Source organism: Rhinoderma darwinii, chromosome 9, assembly GCF_050947455.1.
Source record: "Rhinoderma darwinii isolate aRhiDar2 chromosome 9, aRhiDar2.hap1, whole genome shotgun sequence".
NCBI classification, from domain to species: domain Eukaryota; kingdom Metazoa; phylum Chordata; class Amphibia; order Anura; family Rhinodermatidae; genus Rhinoderma; species Rhinoderma darwinii.
Genome location: NC_134695.1, coordinates 20,706,014 through 20,718,639, shown reverse-complemented (window position 1 = coordinate 20,718,639; position 12,626 = coordinate 20,706,014). Strand labels below are relative to the sequence as shown.

Sequence of the window (12,626 nt, the reverse complement as noted above, 5' to 3'; positions counted from 1 at the left end):
AACCGCGTGTCATAAGCATGGCATATGCGCGAAAACCACGCAGCCACGAAACACATACTGATGACACAGGCAAATGCAACGCGCAAAAAACGCACATGTTCGTGTGAAAAAGGCCTAACTATTTAGGGTCCATGCACACAGCATTGCCACACCCACAGACCCTGTATGGTACCTTCCTAAGGCACCCTATTTTATTGCCCTATTATGGTTCCATATAACAAAGATTGGTAATACGGTCGCATGAGGCCTCATAGTGAATCATGCAGCTTGATTATTCCGCCGCGGCATGATGCAGGAAGTGGTAAAATAAGGTAACACAACTACAACACAGAAAGATAACCATGTCTTTAATATTTACAGAAATACAAAGTAAGCATAGAAACATCTTAGTAAAAACGGTTAAGGTCTGAGACCCAGCTGAAAGAAGACAGCACTTATTATATGTTGTCCAGTGGTTTCTCCGCCAGGAACAGGCCCCAGCGCTGATCGCCTAGGCTACAGCGATGAAGCTTTTCCTTCCAGCCTTCAATAATGTAGTTGTAATCTTCTTCAGAAAAACTCTACATGGAAGAGAAAGTGACAGTATAAGGGCTTATTCAGACGCACGTATAAATAGTCAGTATGATGACCGTTTTTTTAATGGCCATCACACGGCTAAATATATTTCTATGGGGCTGTTCACACGGCTGTTGTTTTAACGGACCGTGTGAAGGGCCCATGAAAACATAAGACACGTCCCATTTTTGTCCGTTTTCACGGATCTCTCAATAGACTCAAGTCCACGAAGAATCCTTGAAAACGGGTCTCGCCCAGGTGCGAATAGGACGCGATAAACTGCAGTTTGTCACAGCCGATTTCGAACATGTTCGTCTGAATAGGCCAGAAGTGATTCTACATTCCTAGATGTCATGTCAGGCACATTATAAGTCAAGCTTTAGGCCATTACCTCTAGGAATTCCTGCCTTATCTCTTGAGCATGTGCAAGCTCCTTTTTTAAAACTTGTACAAACTGTTCTGTCCGATCCAGAGCCTGAACTTTGACAAAGCCAACTTTCTGCAAGTTCTGTGGAGAGAGGTGAAAGGTTACCAAGAGTCTACTACTACATCACTGCATGAATTCAACATAGCATTACAGTAAAATCTGCAGATGGTAGCTCCTGTACCTAACTCTTCATCAAACAGCGCGACAAAATCCTTCCAAGTCCTACACCATCATCACCCAACATTGTGTAGATCTGGGCAAAAATATGTTTTACATCTAGGGGGAGGAAGAGATAATCCGAGGGGACTCTAGCTTATGGGATTCTGGGAAAAATAATATCTATATTATTTTTTTTCAGTGTATAGGTGGAAATAATATGTTATATAGTTGACAACAATATATTATATAGTTCATGAGCTGTGAAGGGGCCTGACCAATCTCGAATTACCATGTCTGACCTGACTGGTTCAGCTGAAGTCAGCAGCAGTGAGCAGTCAAAAGTCTCATATTTTGACTGCTCTGTGAGACTTCCTGCTTCTAAACTGGGAAAGTCCATTGTGTGAGAGGAGACGGAGTGTGCAGTATGTAAACACAAGGGAGATCACTGCTGCTACCATACTTCATGCCGTTATATTAGAGGCAATGTAAGGCCTGGGCTACATGGAGAATACTGATTGATTTACAGCTGCGGTCCAAAGAAATACGGGCCATATTTACCAAAAGTGTCTAATAGTAAAACCAGGTCTTGTTGCCCATAGCAACCAATCACAGTACAGTTTTGATTTTTTCAAAGCAGTTTAAAAAAAGTAAAGCTGAGCGATGATTGGTTGCTATCGGCAACAAGGCCAGTTTTACTGTTAGACAGTTTTAATAAATTGGGCTCAATGAGTTGGTTGCAATTTTGTGAATTGCAACGGTCACTTAATTGCTAATTAGTCAGTAGTACTACAAAAAGTCTCAGTGTAGCCCAGGCCTAAGGCCCTGTTCACATCTAATTTTTGCCCTACGTTTAGCGTGTACGTCGGGAAAGCTCCCTAAGTACACGATAAACATGTCCATAGGGCTCCATTAGCGCAACGAAGGCCAAAAGAGTGTCCTTTTAGCATTTGTCGGCTGGTATACATCGGTATACCTTTTTATTGGAGGATGAAATGACATACTGCGCTATTCCATCTCGCGCAGTATACATTTTGTTACCATGGGAATAGGCTCCAACGTTAACAAAATGTATACCGCACGGGACATTAACCCCTTCTCTCTCCGTACTATTACGTCGGGCTGAGCGCATCGTTCGCGCTCAGCTCAGTAATAGTACATTGCGGGTAAAACCCGGCGCCATTCCCTCCCAACACATTTTTATGAGCTGTGATAACTGCTGTCTCGTACAGCAGTTATCACAGCTCATGCCAATTATACCGATCGAGTTGGGCCCCCCCCCCTAATTAACTCTTCAGAAGCTGCGTTCAATAGTGATCGCAACTTCTAAGGGGTTATAACACCATCGGAGGCCACGCGAAGCAATCGCGGGCTGACGATGGTTGCTATGGCAACGGGAGGCCCAATAATGGCCTCCGGATCTGCCATCTAAGGAAGCCTAGTCGGTCCTGCCAAATGCAGGACCCACTATGCGATCAGGGCTTCATGCCTTCAAGTCCTCTAGTGGGACAAAAAAAAGTTTACAAAGTTGCATCAAAAAAAAAAAAAAAAAAAGTTTTAAAGTAAAAAAAGTAAATATCGCCCTTTTTCCCTTAACTAGTCCTTTATTATTAACCCCTTAAAGCTGAAGGAGGGATATATCCGTCTTCTGCAGCTGCTAGTTCGCGCAGGAGGACGGATATATCCGTCCTGTGATCGCGCGGGTACTGACAGTTTACCCACGCGATCAGCGGCAGGAGAACGGCTGTTATACACAGCCTGGCTCCTGCTGCAACTGCCGGAATCGAAGCGCGCTCCAATTCCGGCAGTTTAACCCATTAAATGCTGCTGTCAATAGCAACAGCGACATCTAATGTGTTTGACAGAGGAGGGAGCTCCCTCTGTCACCCCATCGTCGCCCCCGTAAAGAAACCTGTTAGGCGATGCCGGAGGCATGGCCTAATAGATTGCCTGTCAGTTTTATACTGACAGGCAATAATGCTTTGGTATACTAAGTATACCAAAGCATTATATATGCGATCAGCAGATTGCATAGTGAAGTCCTCTGGAGGGACTACAAAAAAAAAGTGAAAAGCAGTTAAAGAAAAAGTTTGTGAAAAAAATAAAATAATAACTTACAGTAAAAGTGTAAAAACAAATAACACATACACATATATGGTATCCCCACGATCGTAACAACTTGAACAATAAAATGAACACATTAATTAAACCGCCGGATGAACGGCGTCCAAAACAAACCAGAAAAAACAACGGCTTTTCTCCCATTCCCCCCATAAAAAATGAAATAAAAGTTAATCTATAAGTCCTATGTACCCCAAAATACTACTAATGAAAACTACACCTTGGCCCGCAAAAATCAAGCCCACATACGGCCACATTGACGGAAAAATTAAAACATTACGTCTCTTGGAATGCGGCGCTGCAAAAACAAGTAATTTTTTTCTGAAAGGGTTTTTATTGTGCAAACGTAGGAAAACATTTAAAACCTTTACATATTTGGTATCCCCGTAATCGTGCCGACCCATAGAATAAAGTTAACATGTTATTTATGCTGCATAGTAAACGGCGTAAATTTATAACGTGAAAATCAATGCTGGAATAGCTGCTTATTTTCAATTTTCTCCTAAAATAAAGTTAATAAAAGTTAATCAATATATTATATGCATCTAAAAATGGTGTCATTACAAAATACAACTCATCCCGCAAAAAACAAGCCCTTATACGGCTATGTAGACGGAATACAAAAAAAGTTACGACTCTTGGAATGCGACCGTGAAAAAACAAAAAATAATCCTTGGTCATTAACGCGCAAAATGGCCTGGTCATTAAGGGGTTAAATAATAATAATAAAGAAAGTAACTATACATAATTATTATCGCCACATCCGTAACAGCCTGAACTACAAAAGTATTTGGTTATTTATCCGGCGTGTGAACGGCGTAAAAAAAAATATAATAATAATAAACCATACCAGAACAGCTATTTTTTGGTCACTTCCCATCCTAAAAAATGTAATAAAAAGAGATCAAAATGTTGCATGTACCCAAAAATGGTACTAATCAAAACTACAGCTCGTTCCGCAAAAAACAAGCCCTCGCACAGCTTTCTTGATGAAAAAATAAAAAAAAATTATGGCCATTAGTATATGGCAACACTAAAAGTAAATATATTTTTTTTAAAAATTGTTTTATTGTGCAAACGCTGTAAAACATAAAAAAAACTATAAAGATATGGTATCGCCATAATCGTATTGACCCGCACAATAAAGTAAATATGTAATTTATAGTGCACAGTGAACATTGTCAAAAAAATGAATTAAGAACAATAGTGGAATTGCAGTTTTTATTTGTCACCACGCCTCGTAAAAAAAATAGAATAAAAACTGATCAAAAAGTCGCATGTACCATAAAAGGGTACCAATGAAAACGAAAAATTGGCCTGCAAAATATAAGCCCTCATACCGCTATTGCTCCTCTCAGAATATAGCGACACAAATGTGCAGAATATGTTCCAAAAGGGGATAAGATCGGGCACCTTTTATCAGTGCGACACTGGCCACACATCTGCAGATTATTTATTTACCCCATTATTATACCCTCGTATTTTGCCCTGATTTACTCCGCACAGATTACATATGCCCCCACATTATAAACTGAAATACCAGGGAAACCCGAAACAAAACTACTACCAAGCAAAATCTGCGCTCCAAAAGCCAAGTTGCGCTCCTTCCCTTCTGAGCCCTACACTGTGCCCAAACAGCAGTTCATGTCCACATATATAGCATTCCCATACACAGGAGAACCCTCTTAACAGTTTATAGGAAATTTGTCTTCAGTGTCACAAACTGGGCACAACATATTGTGCACTAAAATGACATATCAGTGGAAAATCCACTGCGCATTATTTTCTAGTAAAAAACACCTTTTGTGTCAGAATACCCACTGCGCCCCTTAAAAAATGCCTTAAGGGGCGTAGTTTCAAAAATGGGGCCACTTCTTGTGGGTTTGTTTTAGTATTTGACCTCAGAGCCCTGCAATTGTGGGCCAATGGTGTGAAAATCACAGAAATAGGCCTCAAATGCGCATGGTGCTCTTTCACTTTGGCGTATGTCCAGGAAAATTATAAATGCCTTTAGAGATGTAGTTTACAAAATGGGGTCACTTTAGGGGTGTTTACACTGGACTCTGGTACCTTAGGGGCTATGCAAATGCTACATGGTGCCCGAACACCAATCCAGCAAAATCTGTGCTCCAAAAGCCAAATGGCGCTCCTTCCCTTCTGAGCCCTGCCAATTGCTTAAACAGCACTTAAGGGCCACATTTGGGGTATTGCCGTACTCGGAAGAAATCGAGTAACAAAATGTGTGGTGTTTTTCTCTTATTATCCCTTGTGAAAATGAAAAATTTGGAGCTAAAACAACGTATTTTTGGGAAATATTAAATTTTTCATTTTCACTGCCTAAATCTAATTAAATGCATGAAACGCTTGTGGGGTGTAAATGCTCACTACACCGCTAAATTAATTCCTTAAGGAGTGTAGTTTCCAAAATGGAGTCACTTTTAAGGGGTTTCCCCTGTACTGGTACCTCAGCAAATGCTCCATGGCGCCCAGAAACCAATCCAGCAAAATCCACATGCCAAATAGCGCTCTTGCCTTTCTGAGCCCTGCTGATTGTCCAACCAGCAGTTTATGACCACATATGGGGTATTGCCATACTCGGGAGAAATTAAATGACAAATTTTGGGGTGCTTATTCTCATTTAACTCTTGTAAAAATTATAAACATTAAAATTTAAGTGGAAAAAAATGTCAAATATTCAAATTCAAGGCCTAATTCCAATAAATTCTGCAAAAGACCTGTGGGGTCTAAATGCTTATTATACCCTTAGATAGATTCCTTAAGGGGTGTAGTTTCCCAAATGGGGTCACATTTGAGGGTACATACTGTTTTGGTCCGCCAGGGGCTTTGCAAATGTGAAATAGCACCCGAAAACCATTCCAGCTAAATTTGAGCTCCAAAAGCCAAATGGTGCTCCTTCCCTTTTGAGCCCTGCCATGTGTCCAAACAGCAGTTTATGACCACATATGGGGTATTGCCTTAATTTAAAGAAATTGCTTTTCAAATGTTGGAGTGCATTTTCTTCTTTATTCCTTGTAAAAATTAAAAATTTGCATGTTTTATCGGAAACATACGTGATTTTCAATTTCACAGTGTAATTCCACTAAATGCAACAAAAAACATGTGGGATCTAAATGCTCATTATACCCCTCGATAAATTCCTTGAGGGATGTAGTTTGTCAAATGGGGTCACTTTTGAAGGGTTTCCACTGTTTTGGCACCACAAGACCTCTTCAACCCTGACACGGTGCCTAAATATATTCTAATAAAAAGGAGGCCCCAAAATCCACTAGGTGCTCCTTTTCTTCTGTATAATGTGCTTCAGTCCATTAGCACACTAGGGCCAATAGTGGAATAATTCTAAAAACTGCAGAATCTGGGCAATACATTTTGAGTTGCTTCTCTCTGGTAAAGCCTGTGTTACAGAAAAAAATGGAATAAAAGATTTTCTGCAAAAAAAATAATTTAAATTCCTGTGGAACGCCTAAAGAAACTTAAGAAACTTTCTAAATGCTGTTTTGAATACTTTAAGTGGTCTAGATTTTAAAATGTGGTGTTTTATGGGGGTTTCTAATATATAGGACCCTTAAAGCCACGTCAGAACTGGTACCTAAAAAAACTATTTTTGACATTTTTTTGAAAATATGAGTAATTGCTGTTTAATGTTCTAAGCCTTGCAACATCCTAGAAAAATATAAGAATGTTAAAAAAATGATGCCAACATAAAGTAGATATATGGGATATGTGAACTAGTAACTATTTTGTGTGGTATACCCATCTGCCTTACAAGCAGATACATTTAAATTCGGAAAAATTTTCTCTAAATTTTGTTATTTTTCACAAATTAACACTGACTGTGTCACATGAAAACAATCTCAGAATCGCTTGGATTAATAAAGGCACCACATAAAGTGACACATGCTAGATTTTAAAAATGGGCCCTGAGCCTTAAAGTCCAAACTAGGCTGCGTCATTAAGGGGTTATACGTATATCTTGGGAAGCTTTTCCAGGACCAAAGTCCCTGGGAAGAGAATCTGGTAGTGATGAAAAGTTATGTCAGGGGCTCTCAACAATGGAGTCCCCGGCTAGAGCATTGGTAGCGCTCTGGCCGGGGACTTTGAGACTGGAGAAGCCCAATGTTACTGTCCAGATATGACATAGTTACATAATTAGTACGGTTGAAAAGACACATGTCCATCAAGTTCAACCAAGGGATGGGAAAAGGGAAGGTAAAAATTTCTACACATAGGAGCTGATATTTTTTGTTCCAGGAAATTATCTAAGCCTTTTTTAAAGCCATCCACTGTCCCTGCTGTGACCAGCTCCTGCGGTAGACTATTCCATAGATTCACAGTTCTCACAGTAAAGAAGGCTTGTCGCCTCTGCAGATTGAACCTTTTTTTCTCCAGACGGAGGGAGTGCCCCCTTGTCTTTTGAGGGGGTTTTACATGGAACAGGATTTCACCATATTTTTTGTATGTACCATTAATATATTTATATAAGTTAATCATGTCCCCCGTAGTCGTCTTTTTTCAAGGCTAAATAGGTTTAATTCTTTTAACTCCTTAACGCCGAAGGACGGATATATCCGTCCTCAGCAGCTGCTAGTTCGCGCAGGAGGACGGATATATCCGTCCTGTGATCGCGCGGGTACTGACAGCGTACCCATGCGATCAGCGGCAGGAGCACGGCTGTTATACACAGCCTGGCTCCTGCTGCAACTGCCGGAATCGAAGCGCGCTCCGATTCCGGCAGTTTAACCCATTAAATGCCGCTGTCAATAGTGACAGCGGCATCTAATGTGTTTGACAGAGGGAGGGAGCTCCCTCTGTCACCCGATCGGCACCCCCGCAAACAAATCGCGGGTCCCCGTCGGGTTTCCATGACAGCCGGGGGTCTAACAAAGACCCCCAGGTCTGTCTTCAGCATCTGCCTGTTAGGCGATGCCAGAGGCATGACCTAATAGGTTGCCTGTCAGTTTTACACTGACAGGCAATAATGCTTTGGTATACCAAGTATACCAAAGCATTATATATGCGATCAACAGATCGCATAGTGAAGTGTCCTGATGGGACTTTAAAAAAAAATGACAATCAGTTAAATAAAGTTTGTGAAAAAAATAAAAAAATGAATTACATTCAAAGTCAAATAAAACTACTTTTTTGGTCCAAAAAGTGGTTTTATTTAGTAAAACTGTCAAAACAAATCACACATACACATATATGGTATCCCCGCGATCGTAACAACTTGAACAATAAAATGAACACATTAATTAAACCGCCGGATGAACGGCGTCCAAAGAAAACGCAAAAAACAACGGCAAAATTCTCTCTTTTCTCCCATTCCCCCCTTAAAAAATAAAATAAAAGTTAATCAATAAGTCCTATGTACCCTAAAATAGTACTAATGAAAACTACACATTGTCCCGCAAAAATCAAGCCCACGTACGGCCACATCGACGGAAAAATAAAAACGTTACGGCTCTTGGAATGCGGTGATGCAAAAACAAGTAATTTTTTTCTAAAAGGCTTTTTATTGTGCAAACGTAGGAAAAACATATAAAACCTATACATATTTGGTATCCCCGTAATCGTGCCGACCCATAGAATAAAGTTAGCATGTTATTTACGCTGCATAGTGAACGGCGTAAATTTATAACGTGAAAATTAATGGAATAGCTTCTTATTTTCAATTCTCTCATAAAATAAAGTTAATAAAAGTTAATCAATATGTTATAAGCATCTAAAAATGGTACAATTACAAAATACAACTCGTCCCGCAAAAAACAAGTCCTTATACGGCTATGTCGACGGAATAAAAAAAAAGTTACGACTCTTGGAATGCGACCGTGAAAAAACAAAAAATAATCCTTGGTCATTAACGTGCAAAATGGCCCGGTCATTAAGGGGTTAATCTTTCCTCATAACTTAGATTCTCCATGCCCATTATTAGCTTCGTTGCTCTTCTTTGTATTTTTTCCAACTCCAGGGCACCCTTTCTATGAACTGGAGCCCAGAACTGAACTGCATATTCTAGATGAGGCCTCACTAATGCTTTGTAAAGTGGTAATATTACATCCCTGTCCCGCGAGTCCATGCATCTTTTAATACACAACAATATCTTGCTGGCCTTTGATGCAGCTGATTGACATTGCATGCTGTTATTTAATTTATGATTTACAAGTACACCCAGATCTTTCTCAACAAGTGACTCCCCCAGTGGACATATGATGCATGTAGGTTGTTGGTACCCAGATGCATAACTTTACATTTATCTACAGTACATTAAACTTAATTTGCCAAGTGGATGCCCAAACACTTAGTTTGTTTAAATCCGCTTGCAATTTACGAACATCTTCCATAGACTGAACTATATTACATAGCTTGGTGTCATCTGCAAAAATAGAAACAGTGCTATTAATCCCATCCTCTATATCATTAATAAATAAGTTGAATAATAGTGGTCCCAACACTGAACCCTGGGGTACACCACTTATAACCAGGGACAATGCAGAGTAGGAATCATTGACCACAACTCTCTGGATACAGTCCTTGAGCCAATTCTCAATCCAATTACAAACGATACTTTCTAAACCTATAGTCCTTAATTTACCCATTAGACGTCTATGAGGGACAGTGTCAAATGCCTTTGCAAAGTCCAAAAACACTACATCCACAGAGTACCCTCTGTCTAGGCTGCTGCTCACCGCTTTATAAAAACAAATCAGGTTGGTTTGACAACTTCTGTCCTTAGTAAAACCGTGCTGGCTGTCACTTGTCATACTATTTTTTGTCACATAATCCTGTATATAGTCCCTCAATAGCCCCTCAAACATTTTTCCCCCGATGGATGTGAAATTCCTGGTCTATAATTACCCGGGGAAGACCTAGAGCCCTTTTTGAAAATAGGCACCTCAAATAGGCACCTCATTTGCCTTGCGCCAGTCCATTGGCACTATACTAGTCACTAGGGAATCTCCAAATAATATGAAGAGGGGGACAGAAATAACTGAACTAAGCTCTTTAAGAACTCTAGGGTGTAACCCATCTGGTCCCGGGGGCCTTGAGTATATTTATTTTATTTAATTTAGCTTGGACCATATCTACAATCATCCAATTCAGTATATCAACTGATATATTAACAGCACTGGCACCGGCTACATCAGCTGCTCTTTCTTCTGTTGTATATACAGAGCTAAAGAACCCATTTAGTAACTCTGCCTTCTTTTGATCCTCTGTGACCAACTCCCCATTACCACTATCTAGGGGTCCTACATGTTCAGACCTTGGCTTTTTTGCTTTTATATACTTGAAGAATTTTTGGGGATTTGTTTTACTATCCTTGACCACCTGCCTTTCATTTTGTATTTTTGCTGATTTTATTACCTTTTTACAGTTTTTATTACGCTCTTTATAACTTAAAAAGGCTACAGCTGTACCCTCAGATTTGTATTTTTCAAATGCCCTTTTTTTGTCATGTATTGCCCCTTTCACAGAAGGTGTAAGTCGTGTGGGGTTTAATTTTAGTTGTTTATACTTGTTACCTATAGGAATAAATTTTGCACTATAATCACCCAAAGTAGATTTGAAAATCTCCCATTTATCATTTGTACCATTATTTGACATTAGTTCTTCCCACTCTATATTCTGAATTGCAGCCCCCATCCTGGGGAAATTGGCCTTCTTAAAATTAAGTGTTTTTGCCTTCCCAGCCATGTGGACAGTGACATCAGGGGCTTACCCAGCAGCGGAATCACTGACCAGAGAGCTACCAACACTCTGGCCAGGCGAATCTGGTCTGTAATAACGGACCAGAACAGGGTATGCTGTGAGTTGCTCGCAACAGACACACGCTCTGTGAAAAAAAACCTAAATGTGTGAATGGCCTCATTGAATTCTATTTTATATTTTTAATGTCGTCGTAGCAATCCTTATAAGGGCTGGCTTTTTGCAAGATAGTTTGTATATTATTTCTTTTTAACAGCCCCATTTTTGGGGTACATTTAATGTGGTGAATAACGTATTCATTTTTTGGGGGAATTGAAAAAAAATTAAAAAATTCTACAATTCTGTGATTGTTCTTTAGGTTTTGATTTTACAGTACTCACCATGCGGTTTAAATGACATGTTCACCTTATTCTGCGGGTCGTTAAGATTACAGCAATACAAAATTCATATATTTTTTAGACAATAAAAGCAACTTTTATCGCTTTGTTTATTTTTCTATATATTTTATTTAACTTTTCTTTTTCTACCATTCTTATAGGCCAGGATCACACATGCAGTTTTGATGGAGTTTTTGGTGCAGTTTTTTTTTTAGCTAAAACTAGAAGTTAAAAAGATATAAAAAGTTAAAAAGAAAAAGACTGATGCAACTCCCTTCTTTTATGTCCATTCTTATGTTTGGCTAAAAAAAACTTCTGTATTGCAGAGTATTATGCCTGTCCGTGTTAGGCCGGGTTTCCACGAAGAATAAACGCTGTGGATTTTCCACAACGGAATTCTGTGAGTAAATTCCGCAGCATTTACAGTAGCACCAAAGTGGATGAGATTTTAAAGATCCCACTGCCACGCTGTGGAAAAAAAAACTACAGCAAAAACTTTAATAAATTGACCAGCGGTGCGGAATTTAAATCTGCAGCATGTTAGTTTGTGCTGCGTTTTCGTTGCTTTTCTGTTGATGGTCTTCCCCATTCAATTCAATGGGAATACAAAACCTGCAACAGCCTGAAAAATGACAACTCATAAAAAAAAAATAATTCATACTTACCCAAAACTCACTGCTTCTTCTTCTAGTCCGGCCTCTTGGGATGACATTTAATTGAATCCCATGTGACTGCTGCAGCCAATCGCAGAGGTCACATGGGCTTTAGCGTCATCCAGGGAGGCCGGACAGCCACAGAGGGACGTGTCACCATGACAATGTCCTAGGTAAGTATGGGCGTTTTTGGGGTTTTATTATCTACGCAGCTTTCCGCAGCGGAAATTCCGGCTTAAAAACCGCACCACAACTGAATGTGCTGCGTGTGTTCCAGGTCTGATACGCTACGTGGTTTTTATGCAGTGTATCCGACCCGTGGGAACCCGGCCTTAGAGGGCCACTGGATCTAGGGGGTTAAACGGACAGGCTCAGAGTTATCAGAGATCCAGGCCATTGCAGCAGGAGTTCAGCTGTAATACACAACTGACATGAGCTGCTGAACCGTTAATGTATGGCGCAGTGCGCCATGGTTTTATGGTATGTTGTTTATTAGGACAGCCCCTGTCCATATGCCCTATTAGCAGATATGGACTTCATAGAAGAAGCCCCTCTATTAGCCAGAGCAAAGTAGCGCTGCTAAATGTGGCTCTAGCTCTGGATGACTCAGCA

At 40.1% G+C, this 12,626-nt stretch overlaps 1 protein-coding gene across 2 annotated transcripts in view; it reads right to left on the bottom strand.

Moving 5' to 3' along the window:
- Positions 1 to 330: 330 nt before the first annotated feature.
- Positions 331 to 12,626, bottom strand: part of LOC142660644 (uncharacterized) — a 63,298-nt gene continuing 51,002 nt past the window's right edge. For both annotated transcript variants that reach the window (XM_075837334.1, XM_075837335.1), the window contains exons 11-12: positions 947 to 1,063; positions 331 to 560 (exon numbers count right to left, since the gene is read on the bottom strand). In XM_075837334.1, the coding sequence (XP_075693449.1) occupies positions 438 to 560; positions 947 to 1,063 (240 nt within the window). In that variant the 3' untranslated portion in view covers positions 331 to 437. The remainder of the gene's footprint in view (positions 561 to 946; positions 1,064 to 12,626) is intronic.